Source organism: Tenrec ecaudatus, chromosome 7 (assembly GCF_050624435.1).
Source record: "Tenrec ecaudatus isolate mTenEca1 chromosome 7, mTenEca1.hap1, whole genome shotgun sequence".
NCBI classification, from domain to species: Eukaryota; Metazoa; Chordata; class Mammalia; order Afrosoricida; family Tenrecidae; genus Tenrec; species Tenrec ecaudatus.
The window spans coordinates 42,111,695-42,126,797 of NC_134536.1; the positions used below are offsets into that span (position 1 = coordinate 42,111,695).

General features: G+C 39.1%; 1 protein-coding gene across 2 annotated transcripts in view; it reads left to right on the top strand.

Annotated features, from left to right (window-relative positions):
* Positions 1-15,103, top strand: part of PTPRK (protein tyrosine phosphatase receptor type K) — a 634,437-nt gene that overhangs the window by 237,584 nt on the left and 381,750 nt on the right. For both annotated transcript variants that reach the window (XM_075554571.1, XM_075554572.1), the window contains exon 3: positions 11,992-12,263. In XM_075554571.1, coding sequence (XP_075410686.1) covers positions 11,992-12,263 — 272 coding nt within the window. The remainder of the gene's footprint in view (positions 1-11,991; positions 12,264-15,103) is intronic.

Genomic DNA, 15,103 nt, shown 5'->3' on the forward strand with positions numbered 1-15,103 from the left:
CCTTTTATTTAAAATAAATATTTAAATACCATAATACCACTGATATCTCAATTTTTAGTAATTTTATTTTCATTTGTTTTGATTATTGAAACTCACTAATAGCTTCTGCATTTTCCACCCTAGGCTTATATTCGAGTCAATCAGTTTTTCTGGTTTCCCGGGTAATAATTAGGTACCTTGGCTTATACTCGGGTTGGCTTATATTCGAGTATGTACGGTAAATGTTTGTCAGGTATGGTCAGCAAATGATGCTATAAATTCCCAAGTGGTCCCTGCCAGAAAACAAAGATTCTGCACTCCTGCTCTGAATGTTAGGCCAAATGACTTGATAGAACTACGAAACCATGACCCTAAACCTTTGAACCAGGAGAACAAATCCCATTGAGTGTTTAAGGACCCAGCACACGACTCTGCTATCTCTCATTGAGTGTTTAGTTGGATCTATGTAGTACCAACAGGAGCCCTGGTGTTGTCGTGCTTACCTGCTGCCCCTCCATCCCTGATGTCCTCAGCAGGAAAGCACCTGCTGCTTGCTGGGTGAAAGATGGGTCTGGCTTTCTTGTCCTGAAAACCGTTGACATCTTGGGCATTCCCAGGGGTTGTTCTACTCTCCTCTGTGGACTTGTTGTGAGGCGGTCTTGACTCCACGGCTGTGAGTTTGATCATGCAGTGTCAACACCTGCAGCTCTTTTTCTTTTTGGCTGTTGTTATATTTGTAAAATTACATTAAATACATTTTGGTGACTCATTTTCTCTTTCCTTTTATTTTTTCCTTGTAGTGATGGCAATATCTGTAATAGTCTGGTTGTATAACCATTGCCCTTAGCCAATGCCAATATTCCCATCAACATTGACCACAAATTCCTACCTTCCCATAAGTGAGTGTCTCCCCAATTCACCCTAGGAAACTACTAGTCACCACTACAAACAAACACAAAGAAGCTTCACAGTGACTCTATAGAAGAGGGTAGAACTGCCCCTGTAGGTTTCTAAGAGTATAACTTTTATTTGGAGTGTAAAGCCTCATTACTAAAACTAAACTACACTCACTGCCATCCAGTTTAGTCCGCTCATAATGACCCTACAGGACAGAGTAGAACTTTGAGGCTACTAATCTCTGGGGGAGTAGAAAGCTGCATCTTACTCCTAAAGGGCAGCTGGTGGTATTGAGCTGTTGGCCTATCAGTGAGTAGCCCCATACAGAATGCACTATGCCACCAGGGCACCCATAATGACTCCTTCATCACTAACTAATGACCTGTTCTTTTCTTGTTTGGTTCTTATTATAATGTTGACATATACAAATAATAACTTTGACAAAAAGTGACAACTTCAACATCTGAAATGATGGTACTGCTTTGTGTTGCTTGTTTTATTCCTGGGGCCTGAGGTCCTCACCCCTCCTCCTCAATATTTGGAAATTTTTTGACACTTTTAAACCCTAGTTTCTATTCTCAATTTGTTCTCACGTCTGTCTTTGTGGATCATACATTTTAAAATATAAGCTCTTATTTCTTTTTTCCTTCTAATTAGATTATTTTCTTTATTTCCCTATCACTGTGTTCTCTCTCTCTTTTTCCTTTTCCTTTGCTTGGTATAGGCTTTCTTGGGCACTGTCATTCAAAATGACAAAATAATAATAATTTATACGTTATCAAGGGTCCATGGTGCGGGGAGAAGGGAGGGAAGGAAACATGAGGAGCTGATTGATACCAAGGGCTCAAGTAGAAAGCAAATGTTTTGAGAATGATGATGGCAACAAATGTATAAATGTGCTTGACACAATGGATGGATGGATGGATGGATGGATGGATGGATGGATGGATGGATGGATTGTGGTAAGTGTTGTACGAACCTCCACTAAAATGATTTTTTAAAAATAAGACAGATTGTTGGTTTACATAACACTTTGTAAAACTAACGAAATAAAATGTGTTTTTATTTGAGATTTTTCATTTCTATAAACTTCACAGTAATCCTCGGAAACATTACTTTTTCTTAAATCATTTTATTAGGGGCTCGTACAGCTCTCATCACCATCTATCCAAGCACATTTGTACATTCATCGCCCTCATCATTCTCAAAACATTTGCTCTTCACTTAAGCTCCTGGCATCATGTCCTCATTTTTTTCTCCTCCCTCTCCACCCCCCCTCCCTCATGAACCTTAATAATTTATAAATTATTATTTTGTTATATCTTGCCCTGTCTGACGTCTCCCTTCACCCACTTTTCTGTTGTCTGTCCCCCAGGGAGGAGATCATATGTAGATCCTTGTAATTGGTTCCCCCTTTCCAACCCATTACTTTTATTATATCAGATAATACTTAGCTTTTCTGGTACTCAGATTTTCATCAGGAAGATGGTAGCAGACAGGAATGGACGACTGGGACAGGTAGAAAGTAGAAGGGACATTCTGCTAATTTTACTCCAGATTGGCTGTGGAGGGTAGATTCTTATCTATTTTGTACACAGGCATATGTTTTCATTTCATCATATGCTATTTCTTCCTTTGGAATCTTTTATAACATCTTCTGTTGTAATCAGCAGCCTTAATTGTCATTCAGGTTTAATAAAAGGTGAACTTCCTTGATTACCAGTTGAACTTCTCCTGTGACAGATTACCCTTGAACCTGAGGACTCAGCTGAGAAACGTGAGGATTCATTTGAGACACTCTGTCCATCTGAGCTCTCCTCTAATTGACTATTACTTTCAATTTGCTTATTCATGAGGAGTGGTCTACTAGTGCATTAAAATAATTTTAGTTACCTCCAGACATAATGCAACCACTGGTACAAAAGTGTGACTTTGGGAATAACTCATTGATATGAAAATGCATATTGTATTGTCATCCTCAGCTGACGTTCAGTTCTTGCCATCCATTATTAATAGAGTTGAAGTGTCCCCTAATCATAGGCTGGAAACTTGAGCTTGATGTTTAGTGTTAGATAGTTTCTGGGGACTGCAGGCTGAACTGCACTCTCTTACCCTTCATTGTTCTTTCTGATCTTGATTCCTTTCAGTATCCAAGCGATGATTACAAAATTGAATCCTGGACAAAGGCTGTTTTCCTTCTGGGGTAATAGAACTCTGATTATTCTCTCTCAAGGATGTTTTAATTTTAGTGACTGTCTTTCAAAACATAACATAAAAGCTATGCAGGATGGATAGTCATGGGGAGCACCAGTGTTTCAGGAATAAGAGAAAATATTAGAACAGGAGTTTTAATTGTGGATCTATGAATCATTTAAAACTTTTGGTGAAGGGGTTGTTCATGTGCCTGTGTCGGTATGTGTATGTGTATGTGTGCTTCTGAGGGCTGGATTTGAGTTTAAAAGTAACATCGGATTTCAAAGAAGGAGACCCGAGAAGGAGGGTTAGAGAGGAAAGGGCAGGAGAGACCCGAGGACCAGTTGTGAAAGGAAGAGTGAGTAGGAAAGGGGGGGGGGTTATGTCGACTCAGCTAGGAGATACTAAGTCACTGGTCTTTACTATTGTAATCCTGGTTGTTACCTTTGAAAGTGTTTTTTTTCCCCCATAAATTCTCTAGTTTTATATTCTCTCCCCTTGACTAAAGAAAGCGAGGACTGTATCCAACCGAAAATATTGAGACCTTTCTACCCTTCTAGGCACGTGTCTCATAGAACTGATTTCCTTTCTTCTGCACAGCAGCCTTGAGGGGGTTTGGGGAACACAGTTAAGATGAGGAACTGCAGACGGAGGTTAAGTTAGTTGTGCAGCTGATCGAATTGAATGCATGTGCTGGAAGTAGCGGACCTTGGAGTCTTGGAGGGTCATTGCAAGAGTAATACAACACATCATAAAACCAGCTTCTTCGATAAAGGAGACAGGTGTATTCACAGCTTCATTACTGCCTTGGACAGGTTTTTTTAGGTCACACTATTAGAACCGAAGTTTGGATGGTTAAAGTAAGAATGAAGGTGATTCCTGCTTTGCTTTCTTAGATGTTGTGGGGCAAGAAGATAAAGCTACAGAAGAATGTTTGGCCCAGTTCCTGAATCTTACCGTGTAGCAATAAGGGTCCTGAGGAAACTAGTCTCCCTCAAAGGATAAATGCACTGATTTTAATTCAAAAACCCCTTTTTAGGGTTGGTTGCTTCTGCAGGTTGTGAAACTTGTCTGAAGGACACATATATTTTTTATCTTCAAATATAAGTTGGTTACCTAGTACAAATATAGAGCTGTTGCTCAGGGATTAAGATATATTTTATCCTGGAAGAATGTAAATGAAGGAGTTTTATAGTTTGCCAAGGCAATGGAAGTAACATTTTTAGGAAGACTAAAGCTATTTGGAGATACAATTTGTTATTTTATGTTTTGCCATTTTAGATGCAAGTTTACATTCTCTAGTTTGACGTTTTATAATGTGAACCTCATTCTAGAAAACAGAATGATATAGGGTATGGTTTTAGATTGAATTATTATCATCCTGAGGAACCCCCTCTCCCCCTCAAAGATCTATTAAAATCTTAAACCTCGTACCAGTGAATGGGCCCTGTTTCAAAATACACACTCTACTCACATTAACTATCTCATTATCTGGTAACTCAATGTCAACAACTGTAAACAATCTACTATCTTACTCTTTCACACATTAAGGACATCCAGCTGATTGCAAAACATGCTGAGGTGCAAGGAAAGAGTGTGCTGGCTGTGATGGTTGAGGTTGTATGTTAAGTTTGTTGGACCAAAATTCTCGGTGATTTGCAGTTATGTCCCAATGAGATCTTGCAGTCGTGTCTTCATGTAGCCAGCTTCTATTTTGTGATTTGATGTGGTCCCCCACCACATTCTCATAAAAGCAGATTTCGCTTAGCATCCTGGTCTCTGAAACCTAAACCTGGCAGTACGTGAGCACTTGTAATTGTTTTCTGATATGAGGTCATATGAAATTAGGATGAGTCCTAAGCCTGGTTCCTTTTGAGAGGTGTCTTATAAATGGGAAAACCGGTGCATTCAGACCCTAATGAGTTACTTGGTGGTGGTAGGTGCTATCGAGTTGGTGCCTATGTACAACAAAACTAAACACTCCCCTCTTTCTCTGGCCTCACAATTATAATGGCTGCGCACGTTGTTACAGCCTCTTCGTCAACCCATCTCACCAAGGGTCGCTGACCCTCTCTCTAGCTTATTGCTCATGATGCCCTTCGTCTGGGACTGTCATCTCTTAATGACATGTCCCAAAGTATATAAGATGGAGTCTCTCCACCCTTAAAGAAGTTTTTTTGTTTTGTTTTTCTGGAAATTCAGGATACTTTCAGTGGTCTTCGCCAACACCATAATTCAAATGCGTCGATTCTTCTGTGATCTTTCTTACTCTTCATCCAGGTTTTACATGCACACGAGGAGATTCACTTACACCCTCCATAATGCCAGCTATTGCCATGAGCTACCAGAAGCTGAAGGAGACAAAGAAAGAACTCTTGTAACATTAGTTTGATGATTTCAAGACTTGGCATTTCAGCGCAGTAAGGTTTCAAGCTACAAAAAGAACAAAAGAATCCATGCATGTTCACGTAAATCTCTTTTTGTACCAAAATAGAAATCTTTTTATTTCTGTTTTGAATATATCTCTGTGTGTTTGTCTTAAGGAGAAAATAAGCAACTTAAAAATATGTGGAAAAACTGGCACCAATTGTGTTTAGAGACTTGTTGAACCAGCGAAGCACCTTGAAATGAGGCAGGGAACAGAAAGGAAACTGTATGGGAAAAGCTTGAGTGGCATAATTTTTGGTTTGATTGTATGTTAGTCCCGTTCTTCCCCCCCCCCCCACCCGCCCCACCCATAGAGTGGTATAGGACTTTGTTTCCATCAAGTTTGAAGATCAGGATTGTACATTATGGTGATATCCTTGTGGTGATAAGCACACACTTTATTATTTATTCATCAATCTAAAAACAAAGTATTATAAAGCACCTCTCACATTCCACATAGCTCTGGTAGCACCGTGGGTTGCTTAAGCATTGGCCTTTGGTCCTCACCTTGGGTGCTGCAAACCCAGCACGTGAGAAGGATGAGGCCATCTGCTTCCATACAGATACACTAGTTGACCCTAAGGATCAATTCCACCCAGTCCTTTAGGGCTACTCTGAGTTGTGATCAATACTATGGTAGTAGGTGGGTTTTTATTACTTCCCAGATCTTGGTCTTTGCTTTTTTACAAACAGATGGGCGAAAGTCTTAACTTTGCCCAGTTTTTCTGCAATGCCAAGAGTTTTTCTACAATGTAGCCAAATAAGGTAACTTTAGGAAGTTATACACACTTTGAAGGGAATACAAAAGAGTAATGATGTTAGATCATTTGGAGAAAACTAGTTTTCAAACCCGGTTTTGTTTCACAAGTAGGTGGCATTTGAGTTAAGACCTAGACAATGAAAAATAAGCCAGCAGAAGAGCAAGCAAGCAGGGACAACACTGAAGCAAGCGTGGATGTGTGGCCTGGTCTTCATTCTGACTCATAGCTACAAAGTAGAACTGCTTCATAGAATTTAGGAGCAGGTAACATTGCCCTATAGCGATTCCTAGGCTGTAATTTTCATGGAAGCAGACTGCCATGTTTTTCTCCCACAGAGCAGGGGATGTGTAAGAGCTGCTGGTGTTTGGTTTGCAGCTGAGCACTTAAGTGTGCAACACCAGAGTGTTTTGATGCAGGCGTAAGCTAGTCTTCGAAGTAGACAAATGAAACCCGCAATATCTGGAGCATGTCAAGCAAGAGGAGTAGGAAAGGACTGAGTGGAAGGCAGGGGCTGGGTCATACTGAAATTGATATGTCTGAACAGAGGACCAGGATTTTATTTTGTTCTCATGACAACATGAGGCCATTGGATGGCCCTGCATGGGATGAAAAAATATTAATTGCATGTTCTACTCAATAAATAAATAAATAATCTGGTTCCTTGTGGAAGTCTATTGTAGAACTGCAATTATGGAAATAACAAATCTTTATTGGAACCTATTTTAGTTTCCTGTGGAGAAATCCTTGCTTGAGAAAACTAGTGAAGATTAAAGTTGGTGACAATGTGTACACACAAAAAAGAAAACTAGTGAAGAAAAATACAGGATTCAGGTCGTTTGAAATTGTACAAAAAAGAACGGCTAGTGGATTGCAAGAGGAAAAAGAGCCACTGGGGAAACGCTCACCGATTCTTTGTTTCAGTCAATGAGTATATTATGTTGTCGCTTAATCCCGTGGCGTGAAGAAAGCCATCAGGAAGAGAAAGAGGTTGTGAAGAGCAGGGGAATCAGATGGTCTTCAGCAGCCCCATCCACTCCCCAAATGATCACAGATGGGCTGGGACCCAAATCATGATTTCAGTCGTCAGAACTCTGTCTTTACCCACAGATCCTGATTGTCGCCCCTTAACCTAGCTGGGCATGAAGCTGCGTTACAGGAGGGTGTGTTTAGTTTTTCCAGGCCACCCCTTTCTGGCATGCTTTTCATTTCTACTGAGATCGCATTCGGTGCCAAGAACTGTTTTTGCACAGTGAGTTGGTGCTTTGATAGCTATTCTAAAGGGCCTTGAGAATAAACAAAACGACTATTACTTTGTCTTCTCTACCTTTTTTTCTTCATGCTCACCATCCTGCTTCTCTGAGGCTGGGAAGCTAGCATGGGAGAAAGCTCTTTGTATTCATAGTGGTGTAGGACAATTCTGCGTTTTCAATTTTCATTCCCCAGGCATCCCACACCCCAGTGAAGAGTTTTGTTTCTTAACGGATTTCATAGAGTACATCACTAAACCCTGCAGAGACAGAATGAGTGAAGTAGACTCAATATAAATAAAAGTGCTAATAATGTTCTCATTAGAGCATGAAGATAAAAGGAATTATGTCTGGGAAATATAGATGTTCTCCCACGCAGCCCAGGGACCACCATGGGTCCCCAAGACTCCTTACAGGGAATCTGCGAGGTCCGTACTGTTTTCGTCATCACATTAAGGTATTAGTCTCCCCTCTACCTCCGCCTCCATCCCCCTTTTCATTTTCTTATGAGTCTGAATCAGAATTGACTCGGCGGCAAATATCATAACAGATTGAAGGAAGGAGTGAAAATGAGGATCTAGTTAGCTTCTATTGAATCAGATATTTAGAAGTAAAAATAATCCCCCCTTTCTGACTGTGCTTTGTAATCTGGAAAATTACATTGTGCTTTATGGGATAATGTAAAGGTTTATGGTTGTGATAGTTAATAAACACTCCGCACAAAATTCTGATCTGATCGATATTGATAGGCTACAACTGTCAGAAAAGTCCTTAAGGTCCTAATGATCATGGAGGTAGCAAAGGCATCTCGAGACTACAATATTTGAGAAATGCTGCTTTAATAGAGAGTTTATATGCACAGTTGTGGCGCTGACAAAATTGTTAAATATCCATTTCTAGATAATTTACCTTTCCATGAAATTATTCTGTCCAGAAGTTTCATAAACCAGCTTCAATTTCTATGTTTTTGTTGTTGTTTTCTGAGAATGATCTCGCATCTAAGAGGAGCTAGTCTTTTCCCATCATTTATATATTGTTATATTCTCGGAATGTTTTCCTCTCTCTTTTCCTCGTCTAGTAGATGGAAGCAGGATTTCTAGTCAGTGAGTCAGCCAACCACTAACAACTCTCTGAAACTTCTACCATATATGAGACCCTGTTAGCTGTGTGCGCTTCCTCCCCCTCTCCCTTTGCTGCTCCAAATTAATCCGTTCGCTCCTGCATGGTGACAGTGGATTTTTACCTTCCTAGTGTGGCTCACTGTAATAATGTTCAGTGAACACTCAATGCTAAGATTTGTCAGTAGAGGGCAATGCAAGGAGAATTTAGCATAAAATAAAGTCTGGTTTTCCTCTGCCTCCATGTTGTTGCTGGGTAGCTTCTGGTAGTTATGTGCCATGCCCAGGGTAGGCAGTCTCTCCTAGCCCTGGCCTGGTCAGCACTTCTTCCCAGCATGTGCTAGGGTGGGTTCTTTTGAGAAGCAAAACTAGGGATGCTTGTACATGTGGGTAAGTAGAAAGAGATGTATATCAACAAATGGCTCACACAATCGTAGAAGTGAGTCAAGTCCTGTCGGGTTCAAGTCTGTGGCTAAGATCTAAGCTGGAGGCTTCACCTGACTCCTATAGCTGCAGGGTCTGATGAAGTGGGAAGATGAAGATGAAACAGGAAGACCATAGGCTGGTGGATGCTGAACTGAAAGAACAGAGATTGGCTAAATGAATCTAGAATCCACAGTACTGCTCCTGGCTCCTGGGCTCAGCGGGCAATTTAACAGGAGGCAGGCAGAGCAGAGGCAGGATACAAATGTGCTGGACAAAAATGATGTGTGTACAGATCGTAAAAAGAGTTGTATGAGTCCCTAATATAATAAAATGATTTAAAATAATAATAATATTACCTTAATAAAGTAAAAGCTATATATACACATATAAATAGATATAGATGAGTTTTAACATGTAATATGGAGGTCCATGTATTATTTACTTTATGATTAATCCTATTTCTAGGTTAATATTGTATTCCTAGGAGTATGATTTACAGATTGATATGGCAAGTTTCTGATACTTGTATTGTGCATTTTTGAATGCCAAGATACTGTTAAACTCTGTGGGTTGCATGTAGGATTTATATTAAAAGGTATGAAACCTCTCTTTAGTTTTAAAGTATTCATTATTATTCATTTCATGTTCCTCATATTTTCATTATTCTCTGTTTAAAAGTGGCATTATGAAAATTGCACTTGTTTTTACTATAACTCTGCACAGGTACACATTTACCTAGGATGCAGACATTGGTTTAGAATTTTCAGAGCAGAGGATACATATTATTTTGTTTTTCCTATTTATTTATTTTCATTGACAGAGTACTCTCTAGAAAGAGGCGTGTGTGTTTTGCCAATCTTTAATTATATTTTGGCATTCTCCATTGCTTGAGACTAAAGAATATGTGTAAGGCCAAAGTAAAATTTTTGGTATGTGATATGTGTGTGAACTGAGATATTATTTTATGACTAAGCTTAACGAAGAGAGATGAATCACAAGTAAATAGTATTAAGTTTTATTAGAAATCTGAGTGATCATTTAGCTGGAGCTAGAACAATAGCAAATAATCTTAAAACAATACCTAAGAAAACTGGTAGTCAGTTATTCCAGAAGACTGCAGAAGTAATTTTTTTTTTTTAGAACTTGATAAGAATATCATAGTGTTTCTGTGCTCAGGACGATAGAGGTAGAATCTGGTGTCAAACAGGCAGCTACCATGTCCATGATTCCTACTGGGTAAATTGCCACTGTATCAAGTCAGTCTGCAGAAGCATTTTACAGCTTCTGGAGCTAGCGCCTGCTCTTTCGTTTTCTGGAGCTGTGGAATAAACGTCCACTATTAGAAGATGTGGCAGTAATCAGATTGCCTAGAAAGAAGCCTACTTGGCAGAACCATTCTATAGGAATGGGTTATTAGCAGTTACTTTATTATTTAACTTGAATTAAATGTCCAAGAAATGTTGAAATAGTTTGCACAGGCTTTTATTTTATGACCTTTGTCTTTATAATGACCCAATTGATAATGCTTCAAATTAATATAATTTGCTCTCCATTTTTAATAAGAAAATTATTGTAACTTTAAAGTGAAGCTGACTGAAAATTGCTAAGTAGCTTTAATGGTAAATATCACACTATATAATTAAAATGTGAGGCAGTGCATATTTAATGGAAGAAAATGACTATTTGGAAGCCAGTAAGTCATTTAGAAATCACTATTTTAAAATGGACACTCAAAAGCCAAAATTGATGTAGAATTGTACAGCTCATTCAAATGCGTTACTGGGTCATTGAAAACAAAACACAACAAAATAAAAACTTCTATTTGAAGAGTCTGGGGCCTGATAACTGTACATAATCTATTCAAGATCTCTGGCAGGGAGCAGTTAAAAGCAATCGTTCTGCTATGGCAAAAGAGTGAATATGATGAAATATTTCATCAAATATGCTGTGGACTTCTAAATAGAGAAACATCCAAGAATAGAAGCATCCTGCTTCTATAAATTGGGTTGGGATCCAGGATATCCTGCTTTCTTTTCTTTTTTTTTTTAAGGCATACTAAAAGATGTACATGAACAATGTGTTTTATTAAATCATATGTGAGCATTGGGTGAAGGAATTCCCGCTCACAGGAAAGGTGAATTGGGAAAAAATGAAATGAACAATAATAGTAGTAAATGTTCATTGTCTGGACTGTGTGAAAGCATTGTCATATGAAATCTCCACCAAAACTCGGAACCAGAAATTACCACTGAATCGATTTGATTAGATTTATACATTTGTTGCGGTTGGAGTTGGAGGGCTTCGATTTCTCATGATTTGAACGTGTGGTAGAGGGTTAACTGACTTAGTTTGGCTAGTCACCAATGAGTGTTTATCAGTTAATGAGAGTACGGACATCTGATTGATTTCAGCAGTTGACAAGGACAGACTAACCAAGAGAGGACCGAGCGTTCATTTTGTAACCTTATATCTGGTGCATTTTGGTTAAAATTATGTTGAAGAAAAATACAGATTTGGCAACAACAGTGGGTTTTACCTTGAGTATAATAAGTGGGAATCTTTACATGCTTCTGGCATGTGTCTCTGTTGAAACCCATAATAATATGGGAAAAACTGACGGCTACTCTGGAGACGACCTGGACTCATTAGGACGTGGGAGTTCAAGTTCTATTTTTATATTTAGCCATGTACTTCTGTTTAATAATTTGGTGCCTTTGTCACTAACCTTCCTATACCTCAACTTCTTAACTTATAAAAGAGGCATGAAACAGATTGCTGGGAAACCTAAACAAGCGAATCCATGTGGTGCACTTGTAACAACGTGGCTTAGAAAGTATTCCGTGGGTCACATGGGAGAGCTTCTGAGTCAGTTTGCTATTTTATGATGACTAGATTTTCCATTTTACTTAAATGTCGATTTAGCTTTATCTGATGTCATTTCAGGTTCCTATATGATGGTGGACTCTTCGAAGCATGACCCTGGAGAAAAAGCCAGACTTCAGCTGCCTACCATGAAGGAGAATGACACTCACTGCATTGATTTCAGTTACCTGTTATATAGCCAGAGAGGCCTGAATCCTGGCACTTTGAACATCCTCGTTCGAGTGAATAAAGGACCTCTTGCCAATCCCATTTGGAACGTGACTGGCTTCACCGGTAGAGATTGGCTTCGGGCTGAGCTAGCAGTGAGCACCTTTTGGCCCAACGAATATCAGGTAAACATCTGTGCTTTTCCGTTTATGCTTTGATGTCCTTGGATCTGGCTTTATGTGTAATATGCATTCACCATTAAGAGTAAGAGATTGTCCCTCTGGCTCCCCCTCCCCCTTCCATTCTTAAGGAAATATTCACATGCATTAACACAAAAACTTTAAAGATGAGAAAATATCTCTAAATGTAGGGAAGAAAGTTGCTCTTGTGGAAAACTTGTTGGTTGTTCAGCAACACACCGTTTTTTTTCCCTCCTCAACGCACTGTTTATTAGCTGATATATATCTATAGTTCTGGTAGAGTAGTGGTTACATGTTGGGCTGCGATCTGCATGGTCATCGGTTCAAAACCAGCTGCAGCTCCTTGGAAGAGAGACTGGTCTTTCTATTTCTGTAAATAATTCAAGTCTTGGAAACCCTCTGGAGTAGGGGTCCTTAGATTTTGTAAACAGGGGGCCAATTCACTGTCCCTCAGACCCATTGGAGGGCCAGACTAGAGTTTAAAAAAGAAAACGATGAACAAATTCCTATGCACATTGAACATATCTTATTTTGAAGTAAAAAAAAAGGGGGGGGAAACACCCGGTGGACAGGAAAAGTGTCCTTAGTGGGCCGCATATGGCCCGCTGGCTGTAGTTTCAGGACCCCTGCTCTGGAGTCTCCATGGCAGTGAGTTTACTATTTTTGGTTGTGAAATCTTCAGGATGTTTTCGTTTACTGACTTCTTATCATCATATTTAGAAAATGGACATGGCATAATGATTCAGGAGAAACTTATGCTGAAGGGTATTTGAAAAATTATATTCTTGTCAACAAAATTGAATATGGGAAATAAGTAAACAAATATTACTGTATAGGTTGAGGAGTGAAGTCTAAAGAATGATATTAGAATTTAAATTCTCTGCACAACCTTTGCAGAAGATGATGGATAACAGTGAAACTCCAAATCCATTTTGAGTCCCCACGTGGATTAAGCCTCCATTGAATTCCTTCTGGCCATTAACCAAGGATGAAGATTATCTTGCCCTCAGGCAGAGTGCATTGAAAATTGAATTACCATATATCTCGAATATAAGCCAACCCGAATATCCACCGAGGCACCTAATTTTACCACACAACTCGGTTTATACATGAGTATATATGGTATCTCTACCTCTCTCCTGCCAGCCCAGGGAGAGGCAGCCCTTTTTTGGAATGGATTGCCCTTGGGTGTGTTGTTAATGGAGCTCACCATAATCAGGACAATATTCATGACTCATGCCCTATCACCCATGACCTGACTGCCCTGGACCAATCTTCTAAGCTTGTCTATGTAGTAGAATTTATTTGTCTGAAGGATGGTCCTGTTCCTGATTTCTTAGTCCCACCTGTAACTGTGATGTATTGATCAGCCATCAACCATGAGTGTGTGACAGTTTTCCTTTGTTGCATGCCTTATTTAACTAGCATCCTGACTATGAATCCTTGGCTGGTTTTATGATCCTGTGCTAATCGCCTCTCTCCTGATGTGTCTGTGTCTTCATCCCTTTGAAGACTTACTATGACCTCTGTAACTTACCTTTGATACTGGGACTCCTTTGTACCCTGAACCAAGATAGAACTGTGGACCTAAGGAAGCGGTTTACAATGACTTCGGATTTTTCTCTCCAGAATCACTAATCTAATTATGATTAAACTAGACAATTAATAGTGTCCATATTTTCTTCTGGTGAGTCAATTTATATAATTTAGGGGGGAAATCCATTTACCAGTGTGGGAATTGTTCTATAACTCTTATTACTAAGGTTCAATATCTGAAAGTAGGAAGCCATCCTTTTTAAAGCTCATTTTTATATTTGACCTTAGGTTTCACTTCTAAAATACTTAATTTGGGTACCTCATAATAGAGCCCAATGTAAATTTATTTATGTAAACATGTTTTATTATGGCCTTTGTATAGTTTATAAACTAATAACAGTTCAATTCTGGTTTGTAAAAATAGACTATTTTTTCAGGTTAGTCTTCTCTTTATTCTTTAAAAAATAACTAAAAAAGAAATATATCATTTTAATTGCTTTATCTTGCATTGGTTTTTCTATTTTATTAAACACCACTTATTTTATAGGCATGGTTCCAAATGGCAAGGTTCTTGGATTATGTTCTGATTTAGGTTTTAATGAATTTTTCATAAGATATTAGTTGATTCCATTATTTCCAAACAGAATTATTTTTCTTCAGTCTGGGAGAGCCATCTGCTTTTTAAGAGCCCACGACTTTGGGAGGGATACTTGTGTGGTAGGGGAGTGGGTAGGGCAGTGGTATGGGTGATTGCAGCCACTTCAGTGGGTTTGTCTTAGGCATTCAGTAAGTTGATGGCTTGTCAACAATGGGCCACTCCCACAATGGCATTGTAATTGTACTGATTTTGTAGGAAGCTGTCATTAGCGTTTAACATAATAATGAAAAGAAATGGCTTTCATTCAGCAGGATAAACTCTCAAGGAATTTGGTCTGTATAAAACAAAATGTTGTAGTTAGGTCTTACCAGTCAATTCTGATTCATAGTGACCCTGTGTACACAGAACAAAACCCTGCCAGGTCCTGGGCCCCCCTCACAATTGTTCTTAGGTTTGTGCCCATGCGTGCAGCCACCCTGTCAGTCCATCTTGTTGAGGGTCTTCTTCCTTTATACTGTCGCAATACTTTGCCAAGCAATGTGCCCTTCTTGTCTCTCCTGACAACAAATAAAGATACAAATAATAGTTCGTTACCAAATTAAAATGTAGGTGCTAGAGTCACATTGCCTGTACTGAGTTCTCTTATTTGCTACTTGGGTCCATTATTTGTTTATGGAATCAAAACATTAAC